The sequence below is a fragment of the Monopterus albus genome, unplaced genomic scaffold (assembly GCF_001952655.1).
Source record: "Monopterus albus unplaced genomic scaffold, M_albus_1.0 scaffold2.1, whole genome shotgun sequence".
In the NCBI taxonomy this organism is placed as follows: domain Eukaryota; kingdom Metazoa; phylum Chordata; class Actinopteri; order Synbranchiformes; family Synbranchidae; genus Monopterus; species Monopterus albus.
Window position 1 is genome coordinate 5,917,328 of NW_018127882.1, and position 16,274 is coordinate 5,933,601.

The window sequence follows — 16,274 nt, forward strand, 5'->3', positions numbered from 1 at the left end:
TCCATTAGTCTCACTCTTTACAAGCCCGTTGATGAAACTGGATTGAACCTGTGAAGCTTTTGTCTTAAATTCTTGTATACTTCTCTCTGCTTCAATTGCCCCAAAGAGACAGCTGAGGCTGTCTTGTCTTTTATTGCTCAGGGATGCACCACTATAACGTTTTTACCACCAATGCCGGTTCCAACTAGAAAGGTGTATGTACTGGCTGGTACAATAATGCACCAAGTCAGCAGTCCTCAAGAGCTGAGCAGTGAACAAAGGCAGATTGGACTGAGAGAGGATAAAAATAACTGAGGCTGAAATATCTTTCACAGTAAATAAAGTCATCTTTATGTGTTTAAAACAGTTAAATTCCAGAACTCTGTTCATTAACCTCATCTTGGTTTTGGACCACACGTGTTGTTTTAAATCTTTCTCGTAAATTTACATTTTTATTTCACACCATAAAGGTCCAATCTGCTCCCGCTTTAACGGTCATTCGGTTATTAAAGTTTGATTGTCTGTTGTGAGATTGAGTGAAGGCAACCCTGTGGCTCATTCTGCACTTACAAATGATCCAGCTAGCCTCCTTAATGGACAGCGCTCATCAGCCTGGGATGCTGTTGCACACCTGGGAACCGGATCAATCCTCACAGCTAATCTGTCTCTGTGACTTAATGACGACACTCGGGGAGGAGAGCTGGAAAGTGAACATAACTGGCAGACAAGGGAGCTACTCATGATTTATAATATCAGGAAGAAACAAATGTTCAGATGTGAGAAAGGAGTTAAATGATGTGAAAATAGATTTTTCTTATCTGACATCAACAGTGTCATTGCCGTTACTTTAGGGTTCTGTTCAAAGCGATGTACTCTACAGTCGTATTACACAGATTTCAAAATGATTTCAGTTACCAAATGTTATTATTTTTCTGAATATTTTCTCAATTCATCTATTGATCTTTTGCTTTGGCAGCTGTCAGAAAGGGAGAGTTGTGAAAATTGTTGTATTTTCTTAGAGCCCACGGTGACGTCAGATTGCTTTTCTTGTCTGACAAAAATATTTAAAAGTCATATAAAACAGATAATGAGCAAATTATTGCAATCAATTAACTGCAAACATCACTTTTGGTATTTTTACTTGAAAAAATGACTGATCACTTACTAATTAAAGTTTTTTAAATAAGTACATTTCTCTGCAGTTAGTGAGTCCAAACCAGAGTTAAAAGCAATGAACACTGAACTTAAGGTAGCCAGAAATAAATGAATGCTATATATTAGAATCTTCTGTTTGTGTAAATTAAGCAACTGTTTGCCTTATCAGTTTAAAAGGTGATGATGTGCCAGTGTTGTTAGTATCTTATTGCAGGTTTAATTAATCTTGTTCTAGAGAATCTTGAGAGATTTCCTAAACCTGCTTCAGTTTGTTTGACAGTCACTTCTCTAATAAGGGAAAATACAGTGAAGATTCCTACACTTGAAATACATTCAGTTCTAAAGAGGAGGATCTGTGCTTTAATTTAATCCCATTTCATCTTATTCCTCAAAAATACAGCAGCCAAGATTTAAACAGCTGCCAAGAGCAGAGCCCGTAATAACCCAGTTTTACTGTCTCTGCACTGTTTACAAGTTAGATGTGTAATTGATTTTAGAATTTTTACTGATCACGTTTAAGGCTCCCTTCCCCTCAGCTACACTGGCGAGTTGCTCTGAGCTGAAGCTGAGACTTAAGACACAATCGCTCATCTCTCGATTCTAAAGGTCACCAAGTTTTTCTTCTTGGCACAGTTGGGACCGTCTGTGCTGCATAGCTGAAAATTAAATTTCTCAACTTGTTACCTAATTTCACATAAGGCACTGTGCACTACAAAGAACCGTGTGTGCAACAGTGTTTTACAAGTAAAGTCACTATTCTTGACTCTCATTGGGGCTATTTTTAGTGGCAGCTACCCATAGGCAGCTATAAAACTCCAAACAACAGCGATCATAAATTTTTAAAAAGTCCTCCATGTCTCTGGCATCATATAAAACCTGTCACATTGATGTGAGTGCTGATATGTTAGCGTCAGTGAGTGTGTGTGTGGTATTTTGTGTTTCCTTTCCCAATGATGCTACAGTTGGAATTTGATCATTTTGAAGAATCTGAAATGTGTGACAGCTCAAGATAACATGCAAACTAAGAATAGCAGTTGCTTTACCAACCTCAAAAACTACGCAGTGTCGTATGTGCTGCCTGTTCTTGTTCCTGTGATCCATTTCACCTTTGAACACTTGATCGTGCTCTGTCCTGTCTAAATACTCTGTTTCCAGCCAGAGACATGTTAAATTATCACTATGTGTTTTTCCCACTTGCTATTGAGCACTTTTTAAAAACATGTTTGTGTTCTTCTTTTTTGTATTTTTCCTTTTTATGATGTCTTTTACTCCACTGCATTTATCTGACAACTAGTTACTTTACAGATCCGTCTTATTAATGCAAAATGAAAACAAAGAAAAAGGCATTATCAACTTTTTGTTGCAGTGATTTTAATTAGCTCCATGTTTACCAGCTGTAACATTAAAGAATGTGTACACACTGATATTACTCTGGCTCATTGTCAACTGGCTTTTGATAAATCAAGTCCATTTTAAGGTAATGGTTTTATTTTGAATGCCTGCCTTGTACTACTTTAATGCTTGTATTGCTACTTCTTTCACCAATGTATTAATTTAAAGTGATATCACACAGAGAAACACAGCAATTCCTCACATATGATCAGCTGGAGTCTGCTGATAGTTGGCATTTTTGTTTCATAATTAACTTTCAACCCTGGTGTGTTTTTTATTTAGTTTTAGCAGCAGGTAACCCCAACCTCTGAGGGCAGTATTAATATACATTTGTATCAAGTATTGCATTGCAGATCATAAGAGTCTCAGATTCTTTTGCATCATTTCTTTCTTCTAGAACATACTTTGAAGTTCTCTCCTAAAGCTGTGGTGCTGATGGCATGTGCTGTGATGAATGATTCAGACATCTGTCTGTTAAATGTGGCTCTTTCTGCCAGACTAGGTGGGTGTGAGCTTGTAGACACTGTAACTGTCGCAGTGTCAAGGGTAACGAGGTGAGATGGGCTGCGACCAAGTGCTCGGCCAAGCAAAACAAGGCCATATGTTTGTCTAAAGGCGCCTCCTTTTTGAACTCTTTAGATCTGATTGTTGTCGGTGCAGAATGTTGTGCGTGTCCACCTCTCCTGGCTCTCGTGCTCTGTCAAGCTCACGCAGTGTGTAGCAAATGGTAAATAAATGGCAGTCGGCAGCTACTCTGCTTTAGGCAGTGGCCCCGGCCCTTTAATCTTTGCCAGCCTCTCCTCCTCGCTTTTTCCTCATCTCTGACTAACCACCCTTGACAGGGGAAGTGCAGAGAGGTAGGCTGCGTGTCGGCTGCGAAGGAAATTTAAACAAACGATAGAAATAAGACAAGGAACCGGAAACAAAAAAGGGAAATTGACAGCTTTGATACAGGAGACTCATTATAGGTGAGAGTGAAATTAGCACAAGTGAATGGATGGGAAGAAGAGAGAGCACCAGAGAAAGAAAGGAGGAGAGCAGCTCCTGCACATTTCGTATGGCGCATGTTATAAAAGGCAGCTGTAGCTGAGGGAGATGCTGAGCATTGTATCTAAACCTTAACAGGTGTAACTTATTTTAGGAAGTAGTCATTTGGTGAGGCTGCTGCCTATGCAGTCACTGCTTTTAGTTTAATGGAAATGTGAGAAGTTGCCCGACAGGGAGTACACGCACAACGCATGTGTTTGAAATGTAGAGTGAGCGAGGGAGAAGGAGATGAAAGAACCAGGGTAGTCAAGAGTTGGGAGCTGTCTACTACGCTGGCAGACTCTCAGTGGTCTTTCCTTAAAAGTCTCTGAACTCGAGAGAAATTCCCCACGAAAACTTGAAATAAATTTCTCTGTGTGGCTGTGGTGTATATTAGTCTCAATGCATCCTGTAAATACAGCCTGTAAATCTAGCATAAAGCAGTGAGAATAAGCTCTTGGATTCTGAAAAATAGCCTCAACTTCAATTAATAGGACCATTAAAGCTCAGAGGAGAGGCAGGCGGGTCTATTCACAGCTGCTGTGAGCAAAGAGCCAGTTCATGCTGAAAACCATCACACGCTTACCACAACTCTTGACATGCACAGCCCATTGCATCAAGACCTCTCTCTCTTTCAGCATTAAAAGCAGACAACATGACAGCACACTCAAGGATTACTGTGAGAGGATCCAAACTGGTGGAGCCGCTGGCATAATTGTGATAAATGACGGCCTTTCGTCAGTATGCCGCTCCATGAAGCAAAGAGCACGCCTTTCTGCTTTGAATGTGTGAGGGGTTTTCTATTCACTTCACCAGCTCAGTATGTGAAAAACATAAAAACATGCAATTTCCTGTGACTGCAGAATGGGAGCTGATTGACTTTAATATAGTGGAGGTTTTGAAAGTGTGAAGCAGTTATTTGTCCCTGAGGCCTCTTGGCTTAGAATAATTTGGACTAACGTGTCCTGTTTTCTTCCCCCTACATGTGGAAGACAGGATGCCAATATCTCTTCTACATAACAATGAACTGTCAACGCTAGATGAGTATGAAACACTTTATTAGTTCGCACTCTGTCCTGGAGGTGTAGATGACAACAGTTGTGGAATAACTTCACAGTATGCACATGGCGCAAGTCCAAGTTCCACATGGTACGCATACTCTCTAGTGTTCTTCCACCATGGGAGCTTAACAAGCCATAACCTGGAGCTTCACATACCCCTAACCCAGCGGTACTTGAACACCTGATGTGGTCCATTTCATTTTGCTTTTCCACTGCATTATCCCCCTTGTTGGTCCCTGTTTACTCGTGAGCAGAGCTGCACTCCTCGCACACACAGCTGGGCAGAGTGCGCAGTGATTGTTAGCAGGCGTGCGGTAAAGTGCAACTCCCTGCTATGATTGTAGGTGAGGGGGTGAGAGGTTGGAAAGGGGAGTGTTGTAGGCATGTACGATATGGCCACATTGTGATGAGCGATTGGCTTCATTCACGTTTGCTGCAAAATCACCGTCATTTTGTCGGAGCCCCTGCAGTGCTGGGGCCAGCTACAGTGAACACAGTATCCTATTGAAATGAACGAAAAGGGCAGCGTTCTTTCACATCTTTGAAACTCAGTCCGAACACGGCCTTCTTCATGCCTGCTACAGTATCTGCCAGTCAAACAGCTGTTGAACAAGCAGAACATGCAGTTGCAGAAGTGTGACATCTTCACTGCTTCACCCACAGTCAACTCACTGAAATCCCTGTTTTACCTTTAAACCGGTGTGCGTTTATGTTTATATGCTGCGCTAATATAAGACACGTGATGGCACATAGGTTTAAACCAATCACAGGCGACAGTGACTGCATGTGAGCTGGCACAAGTTCCTAGAACTTGATTTAGCACTACCTCCTCAGGGCTGCTGAAATTTAACTCCAGGACCTCATCTCCAAAGTGGGAAGAGGGCAGTGGAAACAAATGTAGAACCCGACACATGTGAGGTGCAAGTTTCATTACAACTCGGTAGGTTTCTAAAGTGGAAAAGGCCTAATGAATGCTTCATGAGGAAACAAGGCACGTGACTGTACTGCACATCATCTACACCTGCTTCTCGGACCCATAACCCCCTGACACCCAAATACTACAATACCCACATCCTAACAAATTGGTTAACAGCTTTATCTAAAAAATGAAAAGGGGATTTCAGGGCGTGACAGACAACTGGACAGGGTTTTTTTTTTTCTTTTTTAAAATGACAGTTTGAGACAAGTACAGACAGAAGACAGCAAAATGTTTTCAAACAGTGAAGGGATTACTTACATTGGTATTTAATCTTTGTAAATGATGTAGTAAAATAGACCTGCAGTTTGTGTTATGGTAACATTAAGATGATGCAGAATGCTCCAAGCCCATCTTTCATCTCTAACCACCAAAAGGTTTTATTTTTGGAAACCGTGTCTGTTATAAATAGTTTACATCTTGTGCTGTGCACATTTTTGTTATGTTCAAATTTCTTACTGGACGGTTTTTAACATCAAAAGTTGTCCTGAAATATATGTGAAGGTACACGCATCTCTGAAATCTTGACTAAAATGTTTTAGCCACTTAGTTAATGATCAAATTCTGCATTTAAACCAAATCTCATAAAACCAAAAACACATTTAGCCAGGGAGGGCTGAACACGATGCCCATGAGTCTGTAGGCTTTCACTCCAAGCAGTCACCACAGTGACTGATTCCTCTGATTAACTTTTTCTGCCAGAGGAGGAGTGAGTGGAATCTGCCAGTGCTGGAGTGAAAATCTGGCACCGTGGTCCTCCAGGGAGTTGCAAGATAAATCTGGGAGGCCATGAGATTAGGAATATAATTGTTTTCCTCGTAACGGACACACAAATAGTTTATTTTTTCCTCTTTGATTTTTGCATTTTTATATTGTGAACAATTTTAACTCTTTGGGCCAGAAAAGCCCTTTCAGATCAGAAAAAAAAAAATCTAAGGGGCACATCACTCGAGGTTATGACTAGACTTTGATTTAAAGGGTCACAAGCCAAAAGGGTTGGACTCAACACTGAAATATTAGAGTGCAGTGTAGAGTGGGTTTTACTGCTGGATGGCTTTTAAGTTGTGCCTCTGTGGTAGTAAAAGAACAAAAATAAATCATCACTCCTCTGTATTAAACTTATCTCTGTGAAAGTTCCCTGTTAAATGACGGAGAAAATCTACACCAAAAGGTCACACTCTGTATTTTGGCATCTAATGGCAGAAGAGTGTTGATCTAATTTTTCCCACAAACCCCATCAAGTGAAGGACAAAACTCAACAGACTGTGGCAGTTGTGCCAAGAAAGAAAAGGAAAAAAACACTACTACACTTCAACATGTATTTCTAGAATATTCTTTACAACCTGATTGATGTGTTCATGGTGTTCAGTTTAAAAATACACTCCCATAAATCACAGAAGTGCATTTTAGACTTATTCTTAGCACAACATAATTTGCAGGGAGTCAAGCTTGCCAAATGTTTTTCCACAGCGCTCGATTATGCCCATCACCATTCACGAGTTATTTGTTTGGATGTGATACTGGCTTAGCTGGTCTGGGGTTTGAATGTGGGTGTGCGTGCCTGCAGTTGTGCATGTTCAGAGTCGTCCTCTAGAGTTCGTGGGAGATGAAGGGCGTCTCTGTGGGCTCCAAGCTGACATGGGAGAGAGTGTGGCTTTGGGAGTGAGATAGTGTGTGATAATGAGAGTAAGGAGCTTTCCCCTGAGCCTGGGCCTCTCCCTGCTCTGAGCTCTGGCTTGGCAGGGTTGAGTCTCCTGGTTCTGCTCCAACCACACTCCCAGCTCCCGCTGCAGCACGCTCCTGCTTGTGTCTCTCCCAGGCTGAGCTCAGCTTCACAGCCAGAGCCAGCAGGTTCTTCCCCAGGAACACGGTGGACACACGGGGGTCCCTGTACCACAGCATGCCCATGCCCCTCAGGGCCAGGGTGAAGATGTTGATAGTGACCAAACTGAGCCAAGGGTACAAAGCCTCCTTATGGGGTCCCCTCTGTCCTGGTAGGCCAGTAGCCCCCAGCTCAGTGAGGGCCACGCATGGCAGCAGCAGCAGGAGGGCGTAGCAGTAAAAGAAGACAAGGCCCTCAACCCAGATGGGCAGCTTTTGCTCAACACTCCCTCCAGTCCCTGCTGCAGCCCCTCCTTGGGCTTCCCACAGCCCTGCTTGCAGGTCGAGCACATCGAGCAGATCCACCACCACCCACAGCAGCCGGCCCCGCACCTCCTGCTTCCTGCGCTGCGGGGTCATATGGTCGGCTCCTGTTAGAATGAGGAACAGGGAGGGCAGGCAGATGGACAGCAGAAGTGTCAGGGTCTTTCTGGCCAGCGGGTCGGGCGGCCGGCGCTCCTGCCTGTAGTTATGGCAGACAAAGAAGAGCTTGAGCTGGAGCAGGGACAGGAACAAGAACCAAAAGGCGTTGACAAAGCCACGCCTTGGGGAGCGTGCCTCTGACACTACGCCAGCCGACACAAACCGCAGCGCGAGCAGGAAGCCCACATCACCTAGCAACACTGCTGCACACTGCCAGACACCGGGTCCTGAAAGACCATGAGCCCCCAGCATGCTCTGCTCCAGCAGGTAGAGGTCCACCACTGCCATCGTGCTCACTGTGACCAGGGTTGATACGCACACCTGGGGCGTGGGCACCATGCCTGAAAAACACATACGCATAGTTGCACGATGGGAAACCTGTTACAGTGACAGAATTCAAATTCCTCATAGTGCCATCTGCCTCCGGGAAAATCTGCAGGATAAGAACATGTTAGTTTTTTCTAGCACTAATTCAAAACCAAATGTAAAATAGTTTGATGCTTGTTGCTATGGTTAGACACTGGTTGCCGAGTAAGCAGTGAGCGCCCTTCATCCAGAGCTACATCTACCCTGACTGCTCAAGCTAAGAAGCTTGTTAAATTTTTTTTTAACTCTGCGGCTCTTTGAATGAATCTTCATTTCTCATAAAGATCCAAACGTTGCTTCTTTTTGATTCCCAGATTTCCTTAAGTTCTCTGCTGTTGCTTTTTCCTGTTTATTGTTGTGGTTTCTGTTCCTTTTGTGCTCCACTTATTTATTATTAATTGTGTTCAGGCACAGCTACTGTAGGTGCCCTGTCAAAGCCTTTTCTTTGCCTCTATAGGGTGCCATGTTTATTCTCATACTGCGCTGCAGCCTTTAATCATCACAAATTCCCCGCTCATTTCAGATGAATATTGATAACTTTATATTTGTTTAGGGAAGAGTTTGTGTATACACTGTGCACGCCTGAGTGAGCGCAGGCTGGCAATGCTAATTTGAATCAATATAAGGGTTCATTCTTTCTTTTGTTGCAGCTCATATCTCGGCTATGGACAGTATAAACCTCAGTATTGATCTCAGCCTGAGAAATGATCATTGACTTTACAGTGTAATCGAAAAAATGTCTCTTTGTCATATTTAGCTGAAAAGAACAGCACAGACCGCTGGACTGTCTGTTATCTGTTCAGCACCACTCGGGGGTGTCAACTCCTCCACTAGATCGATGCCATTATAATATAAAATCATTGCTAGCTCAGTGTGTCACAATGGCAACAGTTGAACGTGGTCAAGCGAGAGATTGTCAGCATGACTGTGGCCTCTGAGAAAAGTGTGGCAGTGAAAAATGTGTATTGACATCTTGCAGATGGAAGATGCATCACTTCCCTCACTGTAAGACTAACAGGAGTTCTGCTGTCTCCTCTGTTCTGTCTAAATCATTGAAGAGGGCCGAGAAGCTCCACTGGGTAAAAAGGGGTTTAGAGATTGTGTGTGCAGGTGGAGAATGAGCATAAGACTGTAAGTGAAAGATTAATGGGCCTTTTGGCTGTCTACATGCCTTATAAAGTGTTACTGCATGATGGTGATAGTTCATAAATAAGCTGAGGGGAAGAGGGAGTGAAAGTGATGAAGAGGAAAAGAGTCTAACGCAGATAGAAAGTGACTTCCACCCACTTATATGAAGACATGCATTTCATAAGCCAGCTTGGCCTTGATGAGACAAAATGTATTCATGACTGGGGGTATTGAAATACTACAGACATTAGGATGTATTCTGAATCAAAAAGATTGAATCAAAGAAATGAGGAGAGAATAGATCTCAAGTGATTAATTCGCTTGGAGGTATGGTGGGAGGACAGCAGTGCATCATGGTAATATCTGCATGTTAAGCTTTTTGTCTCGCCACACTCTGCAGCTTGATTATCATTAGCCCAAAATCGAATGAATTTCACCAAGCTGCAGATTGAGAGGACATTGGAATTTAAATGTTTTGTTTCTTTTATTTTTATTTTTTGGGGAATAAACCCACTGTGCCCAGAGGCATTGCATAAAGAAGCCTGAAGCCACAAGGAGGTTGTGCTGCTTAGGTTATTCCACCTGCACCTTAAATTTCACCCAGAAAATCTCCCTGTCATCCCGTGTTTGTGTTGTGACTCCCTGTCAGCGCAGTGTAATTTATCCTGCTCAGAGTGAGGGACTGGGTGACAGCCCGTGTGTCCATTCAGCTCATCAATAATGACCAAATTCATCATTCCCCTGTCTGAGAAGTGACACTACTGTTGACAAGGTGAGGCAACCTACATTGGTGTAAGCCTGAGGAATAGCATGTAATGGTGTGCGGGTGAAAGACTGGCTCATTTCTCCCCTCCAGCTCGGGTTCTGTTTAGCTCTGAAACTCATTTATACAGTAGCAATGATCCAAGAAACCTCTTAAAAATTTTTTTTTTTTGCAACATACACTCACTGACAGAGATAAAGGAAGTGGGTGGGGTTGCCACTTGGAGTTGTTTTCTATTAATCTTGGGTGATTTCCAGGTGGACAGAAATCCATGTAAAGCTGAGATTAATTTGCCTACACTCACAGTTTATCTCCCTAAACATCCCTCCAAATTACACCAAAGACAAGATCCTTTACAGGTTATCACAGGTGCACCAAGGGCAGCACAACAACATCCATGCCATTATGTGCAAAGTAATTAATTATTAGAGAAGCAGGCAGTGTGCTGTTCCTGATAATGTAATGCTAAATAAATCCCCTCCCTAGATTAAAGCCACATTGATGGAACATCTGTTGATTTATCAGGTAGCAGCTCAAGTGCTGCCTGAGGGTCTTGTTGCAGTTTTTAGAGTTAACACGTTAGTTTTTTTGTTTTTTTTGTTTTAATGTGGCTATCAAGAGCTGCCCAAGCAGGCAGTGCGACACCTTTGTTTCCCCTGGCAATCTCACAATGCTTATTAACCCGATTCTTTGCAACACCTGTTTCATATCTGTCACATTAACAGCAGGTATTGTGGGTTTATCCGTGCATGGCTGGTAGTGAAGTGAAGATTTAGTTACCCAAACCATTCGTCTTGCACTTGGACTCGATCCTCCTGGCTTGATTTACAGCAAGTGGTGTGTGTTTTCCGAGTGACCAGCAAAGTGTCTTTTATTGTCCTTGATGAGTAGGACTCGGCGATAAAGTCTTATTCTTGCAGCCCGGGTGTTTGCATACAGTAGTGCTCCAGCAGAAGGCTCATCATGAGGCTGGAAGAGGGGAAAGTCATCGTCTCACCGCCACACCAAGCAGACTCGAGTTTGTAGGGGCAAAAAAAAAAAAAACGGCTCATACTTGGCAAGATTTCTTCCTCCGTGCAAATATGGAATGGACGATAGCTCCGTGGTTATTGCTAGAGGCGCGACCTGGATCTGAATCTAGATCTGTCACCTCTGCTGTGCCCGGGTCTGCTGCTGTCGGTTTATCTTTTGACACGGCGGTGTGCACGGAGAGCCGTGCAGGGCTGCTGCTGCTGATGCTGCTCGGGCGGGTTCCGGGTGGGGCGCGCAGCCCGGGAGGTCCGAGTTTGGTTGTGCTATTAATCTGTCAGCATGTTACCTGCTCCAGTCCAGACCTCCCACCCTACTCCTCCTCTCCTCCATCATCAGCTGTGCAAGTTTATCTGGGGGAGAAAAATCCTAATAATAATTTAGAGCAGCCAGTTGCACTGTAGGGATTGTTATGGTGATCACCATGATGCCTCTTACAGAAGATGAGATGCATTGTTTGGGAGCAGGCAGATACCTTATTTACCCTTCCTGGCTTGAAATGAGCGTGGGAGAAGTGGAGCAAAAGAGACTTGTAGCCTGCAGACACATTTAGAGCTCAGAAGGCAGATGTTACAACTTTAATTAGACCTCCTTCTGCCTACTTACTGTCTTAGCCAGACAAAGAAATCATCCCTTTGTTGTAGATTCATTTATTACAGCAGCCTTAAACAGAAGGATTGGGAATTTCTGAGACATCTGGTTGAAAAACGATTCTTTTAGAAACTGTTTTTAAAAAGAGCCACCTGCTTTTCTCATTCAATAATTAAATTTTGGTTCCTTTGTCAGCCACAGATGTGATTAAAAGGAATTTTACAGCGTCACCTTGTCCTCAAGGTCCTGCTTCCTCAAGTGAAGCTGTGGACATTGTAGTCTGCACCTTTTAGCAAAGGCTCAAAGTCCTCAGCTGCCTCGTTGCAGTGGCTCTCAGTGTCCTGAACTCATTTAATAGTGAGAGGTTTAATCAGACTGGTGAGAAAGGCGATGGAGAGTCATCTTTCTTGTCAGATTCAGCTCTGCGCTCCACTGGCTTCCAAGAGAAGAGTTTCCATTTTCCTCACATCATTCTTGCTTTTCTTATTTTTCTTTTTCTTGTTGCTCGTGCCATTCTGTCACCCTGCTCATGTTTATCCCATTCTCTCGTCCATCCTGTTATTATACCCCTCTTGTTTTTGGGTTGTTTTTTTTTTGTTCCCTGTGGCTGTGATTGAAGGTCATTTTGCACACTGGCTTTCAGAGTGGAGATGGGGGGGAATGAAGCAGGAAAAAAGACAGAGAGCGAACAGTGAGAGTAGCAGAGGAGGGCGAGGGGCAGCCAGGCGGCCAGGCTGTCCACAATACTGTGCAGTCATCACTTTTTCCTTCAGACATGATTGAGAAAGTTTGCAAGGGCATATGGGGTTACAGGCTGTCCAAGAATGCTAAAGGCATCAACTGTGAGCCACAGACATGGAGGACTCGAACCATCTGCTTTTCTCCTGTTGGCTTTGTGTCATCTCTGAGTGCAAGGCATGAATTAAATGTATTCCACGGATTTTAGCATTACCCTACAACTTTGTAGGACTCGCAGTGGACAGAAAAAAACCCCCACCAGATTCTTCAACCAAAGATATCACCATTATTCCATGCATTCTTCTTCTTCTTGCCATGGTCAAAACATGGTGCTGACATTCCCCGGAATGCAAAACAGTTTTGTCCAAGATTTGGGTGATTTGTGCCTGTAGTCTCTAGCTTCAAGCGGTGATGAGAACCAGGTTACAGACGTCTATTAAATTCCCTACTTTCCATGTCTACGCCTTCACATTTTTTAAATTTTCAGTCTTGTAGTCCTCAACATCAACCAACACTGACTCAAGTAACATCAGCCGAGTCAGTTTATCAGACTTGACATGAGTGGAGTGGGCAGAAATTGCATTTTGGGTGGGCCGATACAAAAGTGGATGTGCCAGGTTTTCCCTTAAAAACTGCATGTTAAACCAGCAGGGCACAACATATTAAAGCTGCAAACAACAGTATAGATAAAAACCTGTGCAGCCTAAAATTAATTTGCAGGCGAGTTTTACGTTTCTTCTGTTATTACAACATGGCGCTTAACAAAATCTGAAGCTAAAATATCAGGACCGGTGCGAACACCTGCAGCTCATGCAGTCATAACCATATAATTAACCTTTTTATTACCCAGTGGCAATTAAACATAAACAGCAGAGCATGTTAATGAAGACAGAAATGTCCCTGATGCACTGGCACCGTTGTTGGTTCAGTACTACTGCCAACTCACGGAACAACTACAAATGCACAAACAGCTGTTAACACAAAGCAACAATAAGAGAAAATCCAGATGGGAAAGAAAACAGCCAGTCAAGCATTGTTTGAATTAACATAACACAAACTTCATTTCTGTTGCATTAACGATAATTTACAATGCAACCTGGTTGAAACACTAACATTTGGATTTTGCGCAAGAGACGATTATCCCACTAACAATAGGCTAAGAACAATTTAAGTTTAGCTAAACACCATGGTTGAGGTTCCTGTGGTGATTAATCCCACTGAACATGCAGTTCTTTTTAAAGTGTGTGTAGATTGTTTTTTGCCATGGTTTCTATATTCATATACATGCAATTCAAGTGTAGCCAGTATTCCCTCATTGTATAATTTGAGTTTTGGGCTGTTCGTTCCCTTTTCCAAAGTGTTTCTGTAAGCTCCTCTGTGTTTTTTTTTTTTTTTTTTTGAGTGTTTCCATTGCGTGACTGAACACGCCCCCAGCATGAGCCACACACGAGATGTTACGCTCTGCAATTTAAGTGTAGACATGGGGTCAGTCTCCTCGCACCTTACCTCCTATAGGTACTTTCCACATTATGATGACACTCAGCTGGCTGGGAAACGGTGTGAGTGGGCTAGTGCCACCCAGGCCCATTGCTGGCTACGTGCCAGCTTCACAGAGCTCCTTCTGGAGCAACAAAAAGGCTTTATACAGCTTTTTTCACATATGCAGTAGTACTCCACAGAACCTGTAACCTGTGGAAAATCTGCGGATATACCCTTTAAATGGCACCTTTTTTTTTTTTTTATGGAAAAATCCATATATTGCAACACACACTTTGTTAAAACATCACTATCAGTTGTTGCTGCAGTCCCCTGCCTCTCCTTCTTAGTGCATCTCCCCTGCGTTTGTCAGCTTATGTTGTGATTTTACAGCCGTCTCCAGCATGGAGCCTCAGCTGCTGCAGTTCAGACTGCTGTGTGTCTGCTGTAGCCTCCTCACATGATTTATCATGTGAAGTGGCGAAAAGCACAACACTGTCAAGACAGTGCGGGGGGCCTGATGGAGTTGAAAATTGGATGTTTTGTCTTGGTGCGATCCATTTTGTTCCACTATGGCCTGCTCGCTTGCTTCCACCCTCAAGTCTTACTTCAAACATCCAGTTCTTCTTCTTGTGCCAGGTACAGAAAGTGAAGGCTGTGTCTGTTTTAAGCAAAGATCCAGACAGCAAAAACACTGCTGAGATGCTTTATTGTTATTAAGAGGAGTCCCTGAATTCAGTTTGCTGTGTTAATTCTGCACATATGCCTGTTTTAACAGTGCGCCTCAGCTCTTTTATGCAGGGCTGTACACCACCCTCAGAACAGTTCACTGGAGAGCAGGGGTGAAAATCGTTTTCATTTTCTGCTTTTAAGACTAATCCACTGATTCCAGGGTGCAAAATCAAGTAAAATGCATGTCCAGGCTGAACTCAATTTATTCTGTGCTGTTTGCTCTGTGCGACTGTGTCTGTTGGACCCAGACTGGCCTGCCGTTCAGCCTCTCACTCTGTTCCCTCCTCTGCAGCCAAATAAGGGTTCAACATGAAACCTAATCAGCTGTATGACGGTACAATGGGGCTGAAAGTGATAAAATGCCAACACTGGAGCAGATTAAATGAACAAGGTAATGAAGGTAATGAATGAGAGTGTTTCACGCTGAAGAGTTTAATTAACCTCGCCTCCCACCAGCCTCTCGGTGCTGTAACACCTTCGTCACCATATCGCAGCCCTCCTCTGTGTCGACTTCACGGGGCAATTTATCCACTGGCCTTGAGTGCTAGGGGCAATTAATCCTGCATCCTGCCCCGAGGCCATATCCTGCGTCTGTGTCCTTAATTTCCGTGTTTGCCACGCTTCCATAAGCACAATGCTCCTCTTGACCTATTCTCCTTCTTGTTCTCATCTCTTCCCTGCATCTCCTCTTCCCTCTCCTCCCTTTTTCTTTCCCTCCCTCATTTTTTTCCCCTGTTCTCTGATACAAAGACACCTGCGACCACACACGGTGAAAACTTGCTCACAGTCAGCAGTCCCAAACAGCTTAATATGCACACGTATCCTCTCTTCATCTGATAGTCTTGTCAGATTGAAATGAGGCCGAAGCATTCATACATAAACATACTCGCACACTCACCCATATTCATGAGGACCTCCTGCAGCCTTCTCTTTACTTGTCTTCGCTGTCGTCGTTTCCCTGGGTCCAACAAACCTCAGCTCTTTGTTCAAATATTGACCGTGGACACTGGCCACATTCTGACAACTTTAATACACCTCAGCTGTCTCTCTCTTTCCCATCCCCATCTCTCTGCCCCTTCTCCTGTGCACGCACCATCCTGCCACACCAGTGCTTGTTAAAAAGAGTTAGTGAAGCTGAAAGGCCAATCACATTAACACGAAGAGAGTGTCAGAAAGACCGCAGAGAATATGGTAGAGGGGTCAATTCACACGGACACTTCTCAGATTTTAATTGCAAATGCGTAATTGCTCCCATAATTATGAGTAATAAGACTCTACCACACTGATTTTGAATGGATTGCTGCAGGACCTGACGATATAGTTTGGTAGATTAGATTAGATTTAATCCCGGTGCCCAGGATCTTAAAAGTCTTTGAAGATGTGCAGCTAAATGTCCTCATCCGCAGTCGGCATGGAAGGCCCCGCCTTGGCTGATGGGCTGCAGCCATTTTATACTGGAGAGTGTCAGTCATGGTGGAACAGAGTGGATTTATCCAGCAGCTTGGACTCAAGGATGATTAGATGCTCAGATGCAGTTAACGCTTTGGCCAGTTCTCCG

The 16,274-nt window shown here is 43.5% G+C and overlaps 2 protein-coding genes across 3 annotated transcripts in view; one reads left to right on the forward strand and one right to left on the reverse strand.

Moving 5' to 3' along the window:
• Positions 1-16,274, forward strand: part of mrpl11 (mitochondrial ribosomal protein L11) — a 39,337-nt gene that overhangs the window by 11,357 nt on the left and 11,706 nt on the right. The gene's annotated exons all lie outside the window — the stretch shown is intronic.
• tmem265 (transmembrane protein 265) lies at positions 2,743-11,401 on the reverse strand. 2 transcript variants are annotated; one of them, XM_020593162.1, is made up of 2 exons: positions 10,931-11,401; positions 2,743-8,234 (listed from the first exon to the last, which is right to left on the reverse strand). In XM_020593162.1, the coding sequence occupies exon 2, from the start codon at positions 8,230-8,232 to the stop codon at positions 7,180-7,182; it is 1,053 nt and encodes a 350-aa protein (XP_020448818.1). In that variant the 5' UTR covers positions 8,233-8,234; positions 10,931-11,401; the 3' UTR covers positions 2,743-7,179. The 2 variants fall into 2 exon arrangements, with proteins under 2 accessions (XP_020448818.1, XP_020448827.1); XM_020593171.1 differs by lacking the exon at positions 10,931-11,401 and having other exon boundaries at positions 2,743-7,933; positions 8,085-8,722.

What these genes read in the sequence shown, in the direction of transcription:
- tmem265 (XM_020593162.1), bottom strand. Translation starts at nt 8,232, where the DNA reads ATGGTGCCCACGCCCCAGGTGTGCGTATCAACCCTGGTCACAGTGAGC.